Consider the following 19,573-nt stretch of genomic DNA (forward strand, 5'->3'; position numbering starts at 1 on the left):
TGTGTATGTAAACAATTATAAAGATTGATTTCTGTTTTTATAAATTAATTTTCCTCTCACTTTAGTTCCTGCGAAGATCTACTTGCCAAAGGAGCTCCAAGGAATGGGAGCAGTCCATGCTGCCCGTGGTGAAGTTATTACAATCAAGATTCCAATCTCAGGAAAGCCTGAGCCTGCAGTTACTTGGCAGAAGGGTCAAGAAATTCTCTCAAACTCTCCTTTCCATCAAGTCATCACCACCAGATCTTTCACTTCCCTTGTCTTCCAAAAGGGTGTTAAAAGCAAGGATACTGGCTACTACATTATCACTGCCAAGAACAGATTTGGCACTGACAAGCAAACTATTGAAGTCTGTGTAGCTGATATTCCTGAAGCACCAAGGGGACTTATTGTCAGTGATATTTCTCGGGATTCAATTACCCTTACCTGGGAACCTCCTGCAAATGATGGAGGAAGCGACATTATCAATTACATTGTTGAGAAGTGTCCAGCCAATGGTGAGAGATGGATCCGTGCTGGACAAACAACTGACTGCACAATCACTATTATTAATATATTTGGCAAGACCAAGTACCAGTTCCGAGTAATTGCTGAGAATGAGTTTGGCTTAAGCCCACCATGTGTCCCAACCGAAGCCATTACTACTAAGGAAGACAAATCTGTATTCAGAAACTATGATGAAGAAGTAGATGAAGCGCGAGAAGTTGTCAAAGAAGAGGCCCCATTCTTCAAGCTGAAGGAGCTGTCCTCCAAATACACCATTGCGGAGGAACTTGCTCGCTCTCAGTTTGGCGCTGTCTACAGATGTGTGGAGATTGCAACAAAGAAGACCTTCATGGCTAAGTTCATCAAGGTCAAAGGCACAGACCGCGAGTTAGTTCTCAGAGAGATTGAGGCCCTTAATATAGCAAGACACAAAAATGTAATCTACCTGCATGAATACTTTGAGAGCATGGAAGAAATTGTTTTGATCTACGAGTTCATTTCTGGTGTGGATATCTTTGAGCGTCTTGGCATTGGCAACTTTGAGTTGTCAGAGCTTGAGATTGTTCGTTACCTGAGACAGGTGTGCTTTACCCTCAAATTCATGCATGACAACAACTTTGGCCACTTTGACATACGTCCTGACAACATTGTCTACACTACAAAAAGAAGCACCAATATTAAGATTATTGAGATGGGTCAGTCCAGACTACTGGTCCCAGGAGAAAACATCAGAATGTCGTTCTCTGCACCAGAGTACTGTGCTCCTGAGGTCCACCGCCATGACCTCATCACAACTGCCACAGACATGTGGTCTGTTGGTGTAATGGCATATATCCTCCTCAGTGGCCTCAATCCATTTGCTGCTGAATCAGTGACAAAGATGATTGAAAATATATCAAATTGTGAGTATGCGTTTGACAGTGAAGCATTCAAGGAAATTAGTCTTGAGGCTGTAGACTTCGTAGATAGACTTTTAGTCAAGGACAGGAAACTCCGTATGACTGCTCATGAGGCTTTGGAACACCCCTGGCTCAAGATGAAGCTGGAAAATGTCAACAACAAGCCAATCAGAACTCTGAAACACAGACGATACTACCAAGCCCTGTCAAAGAAGACTGATTATATTGTATCAGCTGCTCGCATTGCCTATGGTGGTGCCTTCAAAAACCAGAGAGGATTGGCTGTGGGTAAAGTCAAGATTGGCACTGAGTACCATGGCCTGCGTGCTGGTCCAGTTATGCATGCATCGGCAGAAGAAGGTGGTCATGTGAGATTTACTTGCAGTTTCATCAACTTTGACAAGAGCACACAAGTTTCATGGTTCTTTGGTAATCGTCAGCTGCATCCAAGTCCCAAATATGAGATAACTTACAGCAATGGCTTTGCCAGTATATATGTGAAGGACATTGAGGAGTGTGATGATGGTGTTTACAGATGTAAAGTGGTTAGTGACGATGGAGAGGACAGTGCTTATGGAGAGCTCTTTGTTGAGTCTGTGAGAAGCATAAAAGAGTACTACCTCAGTCGCTCTGTCAGGAAACTCAGGAGGAGAGTTGACAAGACAAAACTTCTCCAGAGACCACCTGAGTTCACACTACCACTCTATAACCGCACTGCCTTCATTGGTGAAGATGTTCGCTTTGGTGTCACCATTACTGTACATCCTGAACCTCATGTAACATGGCTAAAGAATGGTGAGAGGATCAAACCAGGTGACGATGATATTAAGTACACTTTCATCAGTGATAAGGGTCTTTATCAGTTGGTTATCCATAACTTGGATATGGATGATGATGGTGAATACACTGTTATGGCACACAACAAGTTTGGTGAAGACAGTTGCAAAGCCTCCCTTACTGTGACACCTCATCCTGTAGTGAAAGAGACCATGAGACCCATGTTCAAACGTCTTCTAGCTAACACTGAGTGTGTTGAGGGTGATAGTGTCCGCTTTGAGCTAAGAGTAACAGGAATACCCATTCCATCTCTAAAATGGGAGAAGGATGGTAAGCTACTAGAGCAGAGCTCTAAGGTTGTTGTAATTGAAGAGGATGTGGACTACCATGTCCTGCATGTCAGAGAAACTCTCCTTGAGGACTCTGGTGTTTACAAGGTCACTGCAACCAATTCTGCTGGATCTGCCAGTTGCCAGGCTACCCTCAAGGTGGACCGTCTAACCTACACAAGACGAGAGTACAAGAGTGAGCAGGAAAAAATGAGACATATTCATAAACAAATTGAAAAGACGAATAAGTTGGCGCAGCACATTGCAGCTACAGAGGAACTTGTACCTTTGAACCCAGCTGCCCAAGAAGCCCTTAAATTTGCTGCGGAAATGTACAAGCCTGCTGTAAGCACAAAGAATGTAGAAGGAGAATTTGACATCACTGAAGAAAAATCAGTCACAAAGAAATTGGAGGAGGAGAGAATAATCTTTATGCCATATGAAATACCTGAGCCTGTGGTGCACGATCCAAGAGCTCTCGATGAGGACAAAGGCATTAAACAATTTATGCCTTTGTCTGAGATGAAATGGTACAGGAAGATACGAGACCAGTATGAAGTTCAGGAAAGAACAGAAAGGATTGTGCAAAAGAGACAGCGCCGCATCCGTTTGTCCAGATGGGAACAATTTTATGTTATGCCTCTTCCAAGAATTACTGACCAGTACAGACCAAGATGGCGTATTCCTAAACTGACACTTGATGATTTAGAAACAGTGAGACCGGCACGCCGCTCACCATCTCTTGAATCTGAGGTTTCCTTCCGATCTAGAAGAAGATCTCTGGGAGACCTAAGTGATGAAGAGGCCATGATGCCAGTAGAGGATTACATTTCGATGAGGAGGGCTGAGGACAAAATTATGCTTGAGGACGAACTTGAGCTTGGGTTTTCTGCCTCTCCTGTACATAGTCCAGTTCGCTTTGAAAGACATGAAGAGAGAAGACAAGAAGTCAGGCATGAGGCTGTTGAGGTTACTGAGATGAAGAAAAGGCGTACAGTTGCTCAATTTATGAGAAGGAGAAGATCATTGTCACCGACTTATATTGAGCTGATGCGTCCAGTGTCTGAGCTCATCAAACCATGCACAAGACTACCAGTTGATGATGAGGCGGTTCATGTGGAAAGGAGGTCACCCACTCCTGAGAGAACACGGCCTCGTTCTCCAAGTCCTATCAAATCTGCTGAAAGGTCCTCTCGCTCCTCTTCTAGGTTTGAACGTTCAGCCCGCTTTGACATCATGTCTCGCTATGAAGCCAGGAAAGCTGCTCTGAAATCTGAGAGAAAATTCACGGTGGTCAGCCAGACTCCATTCAGTCTGGATCATGCACCCAGAGTGACTGTCAGAATGCGCTCTCATCGTGTTCCCATTGGCCAAGAAACTAAATTTACTCTGAACATTCAGTCTAAGCCAGATGCTGAGGTACAATGGTTCCACAATGGTGTGGCAATTTCAGAAAGCAGCCAGAAATATATATTTTCTAACATGAGTGGAGTTTTGTCCATAACTATCCTAAACTGTCAAGAAGAGGACAGTGGCACATACCGCTGTGTATGCATAAACTGCAAGGGAGAAGCCTCTGACTATGCAACCCTGGATGTGTCAGGTGGTGGCTACACAACCTTCACCTCTCATCGCAGAGATGAAGAAGCCCACAGAGGTCATGTCCCAGAGGCTTGTAAAATTGACCATTATCACACAAGTCACTTCAAGACTGGTTATGCAGCAGAAAGCCATGTTGCGGTAGAAGAAACCAAGACCAAATTAACTCGTGAAAGATATGCAGTCTCATCTGAGAGATACTCATCTGCAGAGAGATATGAGTCATCTGTTAAATATGCATCCACAGAATATTTGTCTTCTGGGTCTTCATATTCATCTGACAGGTTTTTATTGGCTGGAAAGCATGCAGAGAAAACATCAGAAGTTAAAGCAAAGACTACAGCTGCAGTTGAAGAAAAAGTGAAGCCTTGTCTTTCTGCAAGAATTCTTACCAAACCTCAATCTGTGACGGTTTCTGAAGGAGAAACAGCCCAATTTTCTTGCGACATTGATGGGGAGCCTGCACCAACTGTGACTTGGATAAACAAGACCAAAACACTAACTTCCTCTCAACGCATCCGTGTTAATTCCACACAGTACAAATCTAATCTGGAAATTACCTCTGTGACATCTGCAGATGAGGGCAGCTACACAGTTGTGGTGGAGAACTCAGCTGGCCGCCAGGAGGCTCATTTCACTTTAACAATCTACAGACCACCTCCCAAAGTTGAGGTTAAGGCTGTCAAGTCACCAGAACCATCTGTGAAATCACCAACACCGAGTGTGAAGTCACCTGAACCTACAATCACATCTCCTGTTCCATCTGTGAAATCTCCTGAGCCCAGTATTAAGTCCCCTGAACCCAGTGTTAAGTCCCGTGAACCCAGTGTTAAGTCCCCAGAGCCAGCAATGAAATCCCCTCCAGTGAAGTCGCCTGAACCAAGTGTGACCTCTCCTGTTCCAAGTGTAAAGTCCCCTGAGCCCACCACTGTTAAATCACCTGAACCTGAGGGTATCAAATCACCCAAGGGTATCAAGTCCCCAGAACCTGGTATCAAGTCTCCACAAGGAATTAAGTCCCCCGAACGAGTCAAATCACCTGAACCGGAGGGAATAAAATCTCCACGGGGAGTAAAGTCTCCTGAGCCTGTTGGAGTCAAAAAACCACTGGGTGTTAAGTCCCCAGAACCTAGTGGATTAAAATTACCAAAGGGCATTAAATCTCCAGAACCAACTGGAATCAAGTCTCCCAGGGCTTTGAAATCACCAGAACCAACTGGCATTAAATCCCCAAGAGCTCTGAAATCCCCAGAGCCAGAGGGAATCAAATCACCGCCAAGAATGAAGTCTCCTCCTCCTATCATGTCCCCAAAGAGGGTTATGTCTCCCCCTACCGTTAAAGCACCACCAAAAGTCCTCAGCCAGGTAGCATCTGAAGCTTATGAAGGCTCAGTGAAAATGTCCTGCAGATGTGAGAGCAGTGTCAAGGAGGTGGTTTGGTATGTCAATGGTAGGAAGATTTCCCAGAGCAGCCGCTTTGAGATGCGCTACTCTGAAGGTTCCTGTAGTCTTCTCATCCACGACCTGTCGGACAGTGACCAAGGAGATTACGTTTGCGAGATGACATCAGATGGAGGAGTGTCCAAATCCACCTTGTCCTTTACAGGACAAGTTTTCCAGTCTATACTTTTGAAGGTCACTGCTTACCGAGAGCAGCAAGTGGCACTAAAAGGTAAGAATTTGCATCATAAGAATATGTACAGAAAATTCAGTGCTAAAAAAAAACTGTTTCACTCCAGGGTCCATGACAATGAGTCATAAAGAGTCATCTTCATCTTCGGCAATGATGATGAAAAAAGAAGTTCACATGGTGGAGGAGTCATCGTCCTTCTCTTCCGCTCAGCAGTCTATCTCTTCCGCACAGCAGTCTATGATGTCCTCCATGATGGAGTCCAGTGCATTCAGCAGCATGGCGGCAGAGATGAAGTTTGAGACTATGTCCATGTCCAGTATGTCCTCAATGGCTTCAGAGTCATATGCTATGAGCTCTAGCAGTCTTTCAGAGATGACATCCCAAATGGAAGGGTCCATGTTCAGATCAATTGGTAAGCCAGTTTACTGCTAATTAACAGAACAAAGTAAAGCCCTACGGTGTAACTTTTTAGCCAACTCCTTCACACTAAAAATAATCTACCGTATTTTCCGGACTATAAATCGCTCCGGAGTATAAATCGCACCAGCCAAAAAAGCTCAGTTAAAACTTTGTGATTTTTATTTACACCCAGTGCCCAAAGCAGTAGCAGAATATTTACAGTGAGCAAACGATGTTGCCAATAGCACATGCAGTGCATCACTACAAAACAATGAGCTGTTCTAATTTTGATTTTAACAAAAAAGGACCCAGTTAGCGGCACAACATGTCAGCCGAATTAAAGATAATACGTTACAATAGTCAACATTAGTGTTTCATTCGTTATTTGGCCCATATTCCTTGAACCTTCAGTACGGAGTTCAGTACGAAATAAGTCGGACATGTTAGCTGCGCAGAAATGTACAAATAACTACTTCAAAAACAGAATGATGAGCAGTGAGTTGAGTAAATACTTTGGATTAACTTTGTTTAATTCACCGCTGAATCAGATTAAATCAAAAGTAGACGTAGTAAATGATAATGGGCCACGTTCGGCCAGAGCAGATGCTAGCTGCCACAGCCACAGTGGGAGGAAGAGCAAAGATACCATGAGCAGCGAACTGTTTGAATAAGATAAGATAAGCCTTTATTTGGCCAAACAATGAGGAAATTTCAGTGTTGCAACACAAGTAGGTACAGAAGTAAAAGAACAGATAACTTATGGAAAGCTTTGAAAAAAAAAAACTCTTTAGAGAAAAGCTCTTTTATTCTTTACCCTTCGGGGTCCGGAGCTTTTTTGGTAATTTTGGGTACCTTCAATTTTGCCCTGATATACTACATTAAGAAATGTTTACCAGACCAATGTTGGGTATCTTTTTTTTCAGCACAACCTCACCTATATGATCTGTTAGTTAGTTTTTCACTTTGACATACTATTTCAACATACTGGACCTAAACACACACAGAAAACACAAAGTCCGTCTAGAAAAATTATAGTTTTTTCATTGTAAAACCCTCAAACATGCTCAACCAAGCATTTAAAAATGTTCAAACTGAACCACAAGGTGCAAATATGAACATATAAAAGTATTCTTTTGATATATACAAGCAATAAACAACTATTTACAATAAAAAGTAGGTAAATCCACAGGCGTTTTTCAGACAGTTTCTGTCCAAAATGTCCAAAATGACACAGAGAGCCACAGGCCTTGCACTTCCATGGAGTGATGTTCAGAAGGAACTCCAAACCAGGTCCAACCCAGGTCTAAACCAGGTCTAAACCAGGACTAAACCAGGTCTAAACCAGGACTAAACCAGGACTAAACCAGGTCTAAACCAGGACTAAACCAGGACTAAACCAGGTCCAAACCAGGACTAAACCAGGACTAAACCAGGACTAAACCAGGACTAAACCAGGTCTGAATCAGGTCTAAACCAGGTCTAAGCCAGGTCTAAACCAGAACTAAACCAGGACTAAAGCAGGTCTAAACCAGGTCTAAACTTGATCAACATGAAGTGTGTGCCTCATTTTGCTTCACAACAACTATTCTACTGACAATGAAATACTTGAAATACTAAAACTCTTCAAAACTACTCAAAAACAGGAGAGATTCCTCTCGTTTGTTCTTTCTCTTTGACTAATTGTCATGTGACTGAATAGTAGAAAAAGCTTCAGTTGTAGTCATCTGGACTCAGTTAGAAAAAATAGACGTTTCGACTCTCATCCAAGAGTCATTGTCAATAAAAGAATTTAGGTCGAGAACTCTGATATTTATACTATTCAGTGGTAAGTCCAGCCCATTGGGATGAGCCTTCCTGAAGAGGAAAGAGTTGTTTGTTACAACAGAAACTTACCCTCTTGGTATCTACCGAGCCTATTCAACCCTTTAATTGGCTATTAGTCTCCCCTTTGACAAAAACTGGTTCACCCTAAGGACAAGTTGCCGACTCAAAAACAGAGCAATGTAGTTTATTCGATCCAATGCAGTGAAGAAAGCTGTAAAGAACGTTATATAGGTGAGACTAAACAGCCTCTACACAAGAGGCTCTATCAGCGCAGAAGAAATACAAGTTCAGGACCTCAGAGCGCCGTGCATCTCCATCTTGAAGCCTCTAATCACTCGTTTGAAGACGGTGAGGTGAAGGTTTTAAGCAGGGAGAAAAGATGGTTTGAAAGAGGAGTCAAGGAAGCTATTTTTGTTAAAAAAGAAAAACCTTCTTTAAACAGAAACGGAGGTCTAAGGTTCAATCTTCCTGTAGTGTACAATGGGATCCTGAACCCCTGGAGAGGTAGAGGACCAGTACCAGGACATTTAGATGTTAATCAGGTACTCAGGGTGGGTGAGCCAGGATCTCACAAAGACAAAGGGGAGACTAATAGCCCATTAAAGGGTTGAATAGGCTCGGTAGATACCAAGAGGGTAAGTTTCTGTTGTAACAAACAACTCTTTCCTCTTCAGGAAGGCTCCTCCCAATGGGCTGGACTTACCACTGAATAGTATAAATATCGGAGTTCTCGACCTAAATTATTTTATTGACAATGACTCTTGGATGAGAGTCGAAACGTCTAGTTTTTCTAACTAAGTCCAGATGACTACAACTGAAGCTTTTTCTACTATGGAACACGCCTGGACGAATGAGGGATTACACCGACATGTGACTGAATGTTTACATACTTGTGTGCATCCTGAACATCCGGGTTAGCACAAGCTAACATTTTTTTCAGTTCCTTTTTATCACAAAAGACGACAAAGTTATTATAATAAATGCAACGTGCGCATTAAAAGAGCGCATATTTTTCCGCACATTTTTAATGGAATTGAAATGATCATAACTTCGGTTTTATTCGGTGGATTTACACGAAACAATTACTCAGACGTTGCTTCAGGTCTCCGCTTCCGCATGACGTCGACGACAGCCGTCTACATCACTTAGTTTTCATGCTGCACGGTCCTAAAGCCGACCATGTTTGCAGACGCGCCGACGCGGGCGTCGACCCCGAAGGGTTAATAAAAAGTAAAACCAAAAAATTATAATAATTAAAGCCGCGGTAGCGGCGATGATGGCTCTCGCCACCTGCGCGACCGCCTTCCCGCGCGACCGTGTTTTGATGGCGATTGCCCCGACACTGCATTCTCTTAGACTTTATTCTTTGGACTTTAGTCTTTAGACTTTATTCTTGTTGTTGTTGTTGTTGTTGTTTTATGGCGGTTGCGGGGTGGGGGTGGTCTCCTGTCCTCGTCCAGTCTCGTAGACGCACGGCTACCAAGCGGCGACATCAGTGGACATATTAAAGCCTATAGAATGAAGCCTGAAGAATAAAGCTGTACGGTGGAAGCACCGAACGTCAAAGAAGGAGAGGATGATGAAGAAGAGTCTCCCTGGAATAAAGCCGGTTGGTCTCTGAAACAACAACTATTCTAGTCACAAACGACAAAGTCTGAGGAATAAAGTCTGGCGGTAATGCAACACTTGGATGCCAACCGCCATAAAACAACAACAACAACAACATGGCGGTTGGCATCCAATTGTTGCATTACCGCCTTTAGACTTTAGTCTTGAGACTTTATTCTTTAGACTTTATTCTTTATACCTCCTCCTCCCTGTACCTCCGTCACCTAGCAACAGAGACCCGCCATTATTTAAAAGGGCACCATCTGAAACTTTTAGGACTACGACAAAGTCTAAGGAATAAAGTCTGGCGGTAATGCAACACTCGGATGCCAACTGCCATAAAACAACAACAACAACTTGTTCAGCAAAACATTAATACATACTCAGTCTCATTTTCTGAAAGGGAGTACACGATTCATTGACTGACGAAGGCTCTATAAACCAGGATGATTTTGTGTGGTTTAATAAACAGAGATATAAAAGCAATTAATGACACATTTGGGTACACAGGCTGTGCCTGGGCTCAACTTAGTTAAAAGAAATGCTGGTATTAAGAATTAAGTTTTGATTGATTTTGGGGAATAATTCAAGGGAACCTGTCTTTAAATGCCACTCTGCAAATATCAGCCACTCAGGTCTCACAGGTCAAAGTAAGATGTGGAGCAAGGCCTCCCACATCTTTGCGTCCTCAGAGTTGTTTGCGTCCTTGGAGCTGTCCGGGGCGCTGATGCTTGAGCAGGTTTAGCATTCGAAGAGTTTGATGAGTCCAAGGTCCGTTGAATTGTACATTTTTCGATGGAGATGTTCACTTCAGCCTTTGGTGAAAGCCAAGTTTGGAAGACAATGCAGCCTCCCTGGTGGGGGAGGGGCCCCTGCGGGGGTCCCCGACCCGGTGTGTCGTCCTGGCAGATCACGTGCCGAAGGGAAGAGGAGAGAGAGCAGGGCTCGGTCTGCTGTTTTATCTGACCTCGGAGGAGTGGCCTAGAGTGGGAGTGACTTTAACTCTTGGTCAACTTATTCTCAGTTTGGACAAATTTAACTTCCATCCATCCATTTTCTGCCGCTTTATCCGGGGCCGGGTCGCGGGGGCAGCAGTCTGAGCAGGGACTCCAAGACTTCCTCCTCCCCAGACACTTCCTCCAACTCCTCCGGGGGGATCCCGAGGCGTTCCCAGGCCAGCCGAGAGACATAGTCTCTCCAGCATGTCCTGGGTCTTCCCCGGGGCCTCTTCCCGGTGGGACATGCCTGAAACACCTCCCGAGGGAGGCGCCCAGGAGGCATCCGGAACAGATGCCCGAGCCACCTTAGCTGGCTCCTCTCTACGTGGAGGAGCAGCGGCTCTACTCTGAGCTCCCCCGTGTGGCCGAGCTCCTCACCTTATCTCTAAGGGAGCGCCCAGCCACCCGGCGGAGGAAACTCATTTCGACCGCTTGTATCCGCGATCTTGTTCTTTCGGTCACTACCCAAAGCTCATGACCATAGGTGAGGGTAAGAACGTAGACCGACCGGTAAATAGAGAGCTTTGCCTTTCGGCTCAGCTCCCTCTTTACCACAACGGTCCGATGCAGCGACTGCATCACTGCAGCCGCTGCACCGATCCGCCTGTCGATCTCACGCTCCATCCTTCCCTCACTCGTGAACAAGACCCCGAGATACTTGAACTCCTCCACTTGGGGCAAGGACTCCCCACCCACCTGAAGAGGGCAAGCCACCTTTTTCCGGTCGAGAACCATGGCCTCGGATTTGGAGGTGCTGATTCTCATCCCAGCCGCTTCACACTCGGCTGCAAACTGTCCCAGTGCATGTTGCAGGTCCGGGTTTGATTGAGCCATCAGGACAACATCGTCTGCAAACAGCAGAGATGGAATCCTGTGGTCCCCAAACCGGACACCCTCCGACCCCTGACTGCGCCTAGTAATTCTGTCCATAAAAATTATGAACAGAACCGGTGACAAAGGGCAGCCCTGGTCCAACATGCACTGGGAACAGGTCTGACTTACTGCCGGCAATGCGCACACAGCTCCTGCTCCGGTCATACAGGGACCGGACAGCCCTGAGCAAAGGGCCCCGGACGCCATACTCCCGGAGCACCCCCCAAAGGACACCCCAAGGGACACGGTCGAAAACCACTCTGCTCCTCCTGAATCCGAGGTTCGACTATCAGTCGGATTCTCCTCTCCAGTACCTTGGAATAGACCTTACCCGGTCCCCCTTCTTGAACAGAGGGACCACCACCCCGGTCTGCCAGTCCAGAGGCACGGTCCCCGACCGCCACGCGATGTTGCAGAGACGTGTCAACCAAGACAGTCCTACAACATCCAGATACTTTAGGTACTCAGGGCGGATCTGCCACGAGGAGTTTGCGAACAACCTCAGTGACTTCAGCTTGGGTGATGGATGAGCCAGCCTCTGAGTCCCCGGTCTCTACTTCCTCTTCGGAAGACGTGACTGAGGGATTAAGGAGATCCTCAAAGTATTCCTTCCACCGTCCGACGACATCCCCAGTCGAGGTCAGCAGGCCTCCATCCGCACCGTAAACGGTGTTCGTGAGGCACTGCTTCCCCCTCCTGAGGCGCCGGACGGTTTGCCAGAATTTCTTTGGTGCCGACCGATAGTCCTCCTCCATGGCCTCCCCGAACTCCTCCCAGGCCCGGGTTTTTGCCTCTGCGACAGCACGAGCCGCGGCTCGCTTGGCCTGCCGATACCTGCCGATGACCTCCGGAGACCCACAAGCCAGAGTGGCCCTATCAGGCCACTCTGGCCTGATAGGGCTGACAGCATCCATGGTCTGACAGCATCCCATAGTTCCGGTATCCACCACCGGGTTCGGGGGTTGCCGCCACGACACAGCTCCGAGCAGGCGCATCAACAATGGAGGCGGATAACATGGTCCATTCAGACTCAATGTCCCCAACCTCCCCCGGGACATGGGAGAATACTGACTGACTACTGACAGAGGGCTCCACAAGATGTTCCCAACAGACCCTCACAATGCGCTTGGGCTTCCTCCTCCGCCAACGGATCCAACTCGTGATCGGTTGACAGTAGTGTGTGTGTCCAAGACACGCGGCCGGAGGTCAGATGACACGACAACAAAGTCGATCATTGACCACGTGCACTGATGGTAAATGGAAATGGTCACATTTATATAGCGCTTTTCTACCGTCAAGGTACTCAAAGCGCTTTACATCAAGGAACCAGTCACCCATTCACACACACATTCACACCCCAGATATACGCAGACACTGGGGGGCGAGTTGGGTTAAGTGTCTTGCCCAAGGACACAACGGCAGTATTCACATGAGGCAGCTGCGATCGTACCACCAACCTGCAGGCCAGTGGATCTGACCGCTCTGACCGAGCGGAAGTCGAACCGCCGACCTTTGGATCAGAAGACGAGCACTCTACCACTGAGCTACTGCCGCCCACTAATGATACTGATGGACACCCTTGTGCTTGAACATGGTGTTTGTTATGGACAATCCGTGGCTAGCACAGAAGTCCAATAACTGAACACCGCTCGGGTTCAGATCGGGGAAGCCGTTCTTCCCGATCACGTCTCCCCAGGTGTCACTGTCATTGCCCACGTGGGCGTTGAAGTCCCCCAGTAGAACAACGGAGTCCCCGGTCGGTGCACTGTCCAGTACTCCTCCCAAGGACTCCAAGAAGGCCGGGTACTCTGCACTGCTGTTCGGCCCGTAGGCCGCCACAACAGTGAGAGACCTGTCCCCCACCCGAAGGCGGAGGGACGCGACCCTCTCGTTCACTGGGGTAAACTCCAACACCTGGCGGCTGAGCTGAGGGGCTATAAGCAAGCCCCCACCAGCCTGCCGCCTCGCCCCGCGGGCAACACCAGAGAAGTGGAGCGTCCAGCCCCTCTCGAGGAGATGGGTTCCAGAGCCCAAACTGTGCGTGGAGGTGAGGCCGACTATATCTAGTCGGTATCGCTCAACCTTCCGCACAAGCTCAGGCTCTTTCCCCCCCAGCGAGGTGACATTCCATGTCCCCAGAGTTAGTCTCTGTGTCTGGAGATCTGGTCGCCGAGGCCCCTGCCGTCGACTGCCGCCCAGATCTCTCTGCACCGGCCCCTTATGGATCCTCCTGCGGGTGGTGGGCCCACGGGAGGGCGGCCCCACGTTGCTCTATCGGGCTGTGCCCGGCCGGGCCCCGTACAAATTTAACTTAAACCAGCAAAAATGACATGTAACTATAACAAAATACTGCAACATTGTCAATGATGCACACATCAATAGCAGGTAATGAGGAAGTACATTAAGTACGACATGAACACATTTCACACCAGTTCTTGTGGCAAACTAAACTAAAACATGATTTAGTTACAAGTTTAGATCACACGCATTAATTCGGTTTAGATGTGGAATACAGTAATTAAGGACTTTTAATCCTGAGAAATGTTCCTTCCTTCCCTTATCAGAAGTTGTTGATTCAAAGGGGGAAGGGCGGGGAGGACAGTGTCCTGGTCCGTGGGGGGTCAATCCTTCACACCCAACACTATGCTTTGATTTTTGCAACAGTGTTGAGCTATGAAAAGGCACTGTCTTTCAAAGGTCTTTTTGTGACATATGGATCCCCTACACAATGAAAAATGTACTTTTTTATTTCCACGTGACATTCCACATTTAAATTAAAACAGACCACATTTCCCCTAAATGTCTCCATAGTTGTGTACCTTTATCATGTCAAGTTCTGTTAGTGTGTGTTTAGTATCACTTGCAATTGTTATGTACTGTCTTAAGTATATACTTTTTTTACAGGCGGTCCTCCAAAGATTGAAGCTTTGCCAGAAGACATCAGCATTGAGCCAGGCAAAGTTTTGACAGTAGCTTGTGCTTTCTCTGGTGATGCCAAACACATAGAGTGGTCACGTGGTGGAAAAACCATTGAAGTTACGGCTGGAGGACGCTTCCACATTGACACCACAGAAGACTTGACCACACTTATCATTACTGGGGTGAAGGCGGAAGATGCTGGAACCTACACCCTTAAACTGTCCAATGAGCTCGGCTCAGACACAGCAACTGTTCACATTAGTATTCGATCAGCGTAAAAAAAGTTTTCCCTTTTCCCCACTTTCATGCCTTTTTATTTATTAATTAACCAAATACTATTAGACCTTCTTGTAAATATGAAATATTTTTGTACCAAACTTGACTTTAATTTATGCCAAACTAGACTTAAGTCTAAAGTTGTTATAAATGTGCCATATTGGATTTAGGATTTTCCTTTTTTCTGTGACATGTACATAATGTATATAGCCGAATTTAACGGTTATGGGAATGTATGCAATGTAATTTATGACAATCATAATATTAACTGAAACTGTATGAAACTAAATGTGGTTTAACAGGAGAAAGTTTCGCATGGAACGAATACCCTATTAAACTGAGAAACTAAACACTGTGCCTCAACGAAAGTTGAAGTCTAAGATTGCCTCAACAGGTAGAGAGGCTCCCTGTTGAAGTTACCTCAATCCGAGACAAAACCAAGTACTGCTAATTAGAGCAGTGAGCTAAGAGCGTGAGATCCTGAGTGCTGTTTGCATTTACCCTCATGTAAGCAGGACAACTGGATCTCACTCTCTGACTGATCATGTCATACTGCTATTTTTATGACACGCTCAAAGTGCAAGCGGCCTGCACTCCCTGAGAACACGTGTTTTGTTTTGTGCTCAGCTTCTGGCAAACGACCACAGGCTGAAGCTCCTTTTGTACCATCAGCCTGGCCAATCACTTAGTAGTGGAGCTGTCCTGTGCTTGTTTGCAGAACCCGAGCTGTCTCTCGGAGGTCTGCTGTGTGTTTGTGTGTTAGTTTGTAAAAAATCACCTGACAATGGAGCAGGGCGGCGAGGCGCTGCTAAGCACCAGAACCACAGCTGTCATCATCCAGCGGTGCCAAAAAGGACCAGCACATTCATTTTTTGCACGCTGCTCTGCCCTTTGGTCATTGATCTTAGTTGTAGAATTGACTATTTTCTGCTGCCTCCCTGAGTTTTTTGTCATTATTGATTTAATAAAGCATGATTGTCAGCACTACTGAATAGCTCAATGTGTTTTTCTTTATTTCTCAAGTTGCTGCATTGTAAGCACTGTTTAAAATGAGAAAACATTTGAAAATTGCACAGACAAACGAATGGTGATATAAATAAATGAACAAAGTTTTTAAGGCCCATTATCAAAGCATCACTGGAAACATTCAGTCTAAAAACTTGTACAATTAATGGTGTATATTTAGACAAGAACAAACCTAGTGCAATAAATGTCTGTGTACCTGCTGGCCATTTGATTTTGATTTTGAAATGGGAAATTCAAAATTGGAAACCCATTTCCCGTTTTCTGATTTCAAGGCAAGGCAAGTTTATTTGTAGAGCACATTTCATACACAAGGCAATTCAAAGTGCTTCACACAGCAGGAAAAATGCATTCAAATCACAAAGAAATTACAGAAACAGAAATACAATAAAATTAACTAAATTAAAAATTATCAATCCAACTGATTGTCTAAACTAATAAAATCACAAACAAAAGAGAAGAGTGCAAAGAAAAAATCCTTTCAGTCATATGCGCAGCTAAACAAAACTGTTTTTAGCTTAGATTTGAACATTGTCAGAGTAGAAGCCTGTCTCACATCTTCAGGAAGACTGTTCCAGATTTTAGCTGCATTAAACTGAAACGCAGATTCCCCATGTTTTGTCCTGACTCTGGCACCAGCAGGAGGCCGGCCCCTGAGGTCCTCAGAGTCCGAGATGGTTCATATGGCACTAACATATCCAAGATGTACTTTGGTGCTAGGCCATGGAGAGACTTGTCCACAAGCAGAGCTGCTTTAAAGTCTATTCTCTGAGCCACAGGAGCCAGTGCAGAGACCTGAGAACAGGACTAATGTGATCATACTTCCTGGTTCTAGTCAGGTCCCGAGCAGCAGCGTTCTGGATGTACTGCAGCTGTTTTACAGCTCGTTTGGAGAGGCCAGTAAGCAGGTCGTTACAGTAGTCTAATCTACTGGAGTCTCTCTAAATCTGGTTTTGACACTATATTTTTGATTTTGGCAATGTTTTTTAGATGGTAAAAAGCTGCTGATGTTCTTGATTTGATGTGGCTGTTAAAGTTCAAGTCTGAGTCCATTATTACCCCCAGATTTCTAACTTGGTTTGTAGGTTTTAGAGCGAGACTCTGGAGGTGACCGCTAACACTTTCTCTTTGTATCTTTGGGCCAAAAACGATTATTTCAGTCTTGTCTGAGTTCAGCTGGAGAAAGTTGTTTTGCATCCACAAACTGATCTGTTGGATGCAGTGACAGAGTGAATCTACTGGTCCATAGTCACCTGCCGATAGTGAAACATAGATCTGAGTGTCGTCTGCATAATTGTGATAGGACACATTTTCACTGCGTATCAACTGACCTAACGGCAGCATGTAGAGGTTGAACAGAAGGGGACCCAGGACTGACCCTTGGGGCACTCCACAGGTCAGGGTCATGTGGTCTGAAACACAGCTACCAATTTCAACAAAGTACTTCCTGTCTTCCAGATAGGACCTTAACCAGTTTAGGGCAGTGCCAGTGATGCCCACCCAGTCCTCTAGTCTCTGTAAGAGGATCCCATGATCGACAGTGTCAAAAGCAGCACTCAGATCTAACAGAATTAAGACTGAGGCTTTGCCCGTGTCAGTGTTCAGGCGGATGTCATTTGTCACCTTGACAAGAGCAGTCTCAGTGCTGTGATGAGGTCTAAAACCTGACTGAAAAACATCAAATGAGTTGTTTATTAAGAGGAAATCTGTGAGCTGTTGGTAAACAACCTTTTCAAGGACTTTGCCCCAAAATGGCAGATTAGAGATGGGCCGGTGATGACTCAGTACTGCGGCATCAAGACTGCTCTTCTTTAGGAGAGCGCACAAGCCTTGTCTAGTTTCAGTGTGATTAAGGTGTATACATGGCACGAGGAAACCGAACACAACCGCATAATCTGGGTGTCTCAATCTGAGATTTTAACATAGATTTCTATTGGAGTAAGGTGTTTACATGCACACAAAGATATCTAATTGTATCGGATTAAAGCAACAATTTGTTTTTTTGTTTGCATGTAAATGTACTGTATGTGAGTGAGTGGTGCACTTTTGTGAGCACATACTTTAGAAATCTGGTGGTTTGTGAGTTGAGTGTCCGAATCGCTCTGTGATTGAGTGCATTATTATAATGTGTATAATAATAGATTATATAGTCTACTAAATATTACAGGACTGTGTAGTGAACAGAGTTGGGTTTAATGCATTAGCTGGTATTGCTTTATGGTACTCAAATTACTTTAGTAAAGAGTGCACAAACGAGTTTTGTGTAATCTAGTACTCCCCGAGTTACTTTTTTAAATCAGTAACACTTTATTTTCGGTTAGGTCATCATTTTCGCAACCCCAGAGCTTGGCGTGTTGTGAGCATGCACACTGCACAAACTAAAGACTGGGAGTATTGTCCTCACGCCAAATAGAAATATACTTTCAGATGCACATTTTAAAGACCACTTTGTATCTGAGGAGTAAATGTAGGGTAACAGCGATGTGGGAAGTTTGATCTAAATAAACGACAGTGCTAAAACAAGCGCGTTCTGTTGTACGTTGGTGTTCTTGCTAATCCACTAATTTAGTTTTAGTGATATTTTTCATTGCTTAAGGACAGGCCTACACGTGCTTGTTGTATTGTGTCAATTTGTCAAAGTAAAAGCTCAGTCTAACGCCGGCCTCACACCGCGGCGTCAAATTCGCGCCCAACGTAGAAGTTGGACGCCTGTACATTTGAAGACGCGCGTCGAAAAAAAAAAAAAACTCCGGCACGTCCTGGGCGTCTACGCACATGCGCAGTGGAGGTGTTGTCAGCGTGGCTTCTCTTGGTGTTAATGGCGGATCAAAGTGAGGGATTGCCTTTTGCGTATTTGCTTTTCAAAGCCCAAAAAACGGAGGCGCTCGGCTCGGCGGCATGTCTGGATCCACCAGATACTTCAGAGGCGATCCGAGTTTAGTCAATATCATCATTTGCTTCAAGAGCTGCGTCTGGATAACCACGGTACTTTCGTCGGTCCCGGGTCCGGTTTGATGACTTGTTTTCCCGCATTGGTGCGCGGATAACGTACCAGGACACCAACTACAGGCGCCTGTCCATCTGTCCATCAGGTCAGTACAGAAATATTCATGTCTGAGCGCAATAACAAAGTGTGCTTGCTGTGTATGTGCGTGCTTGTAGTTGTGTATAAAACCAATGAAAAGTACATAGATAGTAAAAATTAAATATAGTTTTCATAGCGTTAATATTTTGTTCTAGTGCACCATTTTAAATTCGACTTATTCAATTTGAATAAGTAAACTATATTTAGGCTATATAGTTATTTGTTTGTTTTTTTATTCAGATTTCTTGCCACTGGGGATTCCTACAGGACAATCACCAGCAGCTTCAGGGTTTGTGTATCCAGTCTCCTCCATCATCCCTGATGTCAGGCTGTCATCTGGGAATTCATGGCTGTGCCCACAACAGAGGTCCACAACAGAGGACTGGAGGTCCACAACAGAGGACAGGAGGCCCACAACAGAGGACTGGAGGTCCACAACAGAGGACAGGAGGCCCACAACAGAGGACTGTGTTTTTTATAAAGTGTTTTTCATATTTATAGGCAACGTCTGCAAAGACCACATGCTCACTCAAGATTGACCCCAAATTCCAGGTTGTTTACACAGAATGAGATAAAGTTAAATTAATAAAACGGTGATAAGCTTCTCAGCTATTGTCCTTGTTTGTTTTTGTTTATGATCTTAAATTGTGGTAAATGAAATAAGTACATCTTTAAATTGCCACTGATTTTCCCACAAACTAACCAGTATTATATATATGAAAAATGTGCATGTATACAGGACACACGTTTTATAATATAAAATGTAATTTATTTTGTGGAAAAATAGAACAATAAATATAAAAATAATATATATATACAGAACAGGAACAAATGGCCTGGAGTTG

At 45.0% G+C, this 19,573-nt stretch overlaps 1 protein-coding gene across 1 annotated transcript in view; it reads left to right on the forward strand.

Annotated features, from left to right (window-relative positions):
• Positions 1–15,607, forward strand: part of ttn.2 (titin, tandem duplicate 2) — a 185,352-nt gene extending 169,745 nt beyond the window's left edge. The window contains exons 218-220 of the mRNA XM_072444281.1: positions 66–5,762; positions 5,830–6,135; positions 14,330–15,607. Coding sequence (XP_072300382.1) covers positions 66–5,762; positions 5,830–6,135; positions 14,330–14,622 — 6,296 coding nt within the window. The 3' untranslated portion in view covers positions 14,623–15,607. The remainder of the gene's footprint in view (positions 1–65; positions 5,763–5,829; positions 6,136–14,329) is intronic.
• Positions 15,608–19,573: the final 3,966 nt, after the last annotated feature.

This window comes from Eucyclogobius newberryi, unplaced genomic scaffold (assembly GCF_026437365.1).
Source record: "Eucyclogobius newberryi isolate DKJ021-1_F unplaced genomic scaffold, fEucNew1.0.hap1 SCAF_14, whole genome shotgun sequence".
In the NCBI taxonomy this organism is placed as follows: domain Eukaryota; kingdom Metazoa; phylum Chordata; class Actinopteri; order Gobiiformes; family Gobiidae; genus Eucyclogobius; species Eucyclogobius newberryi.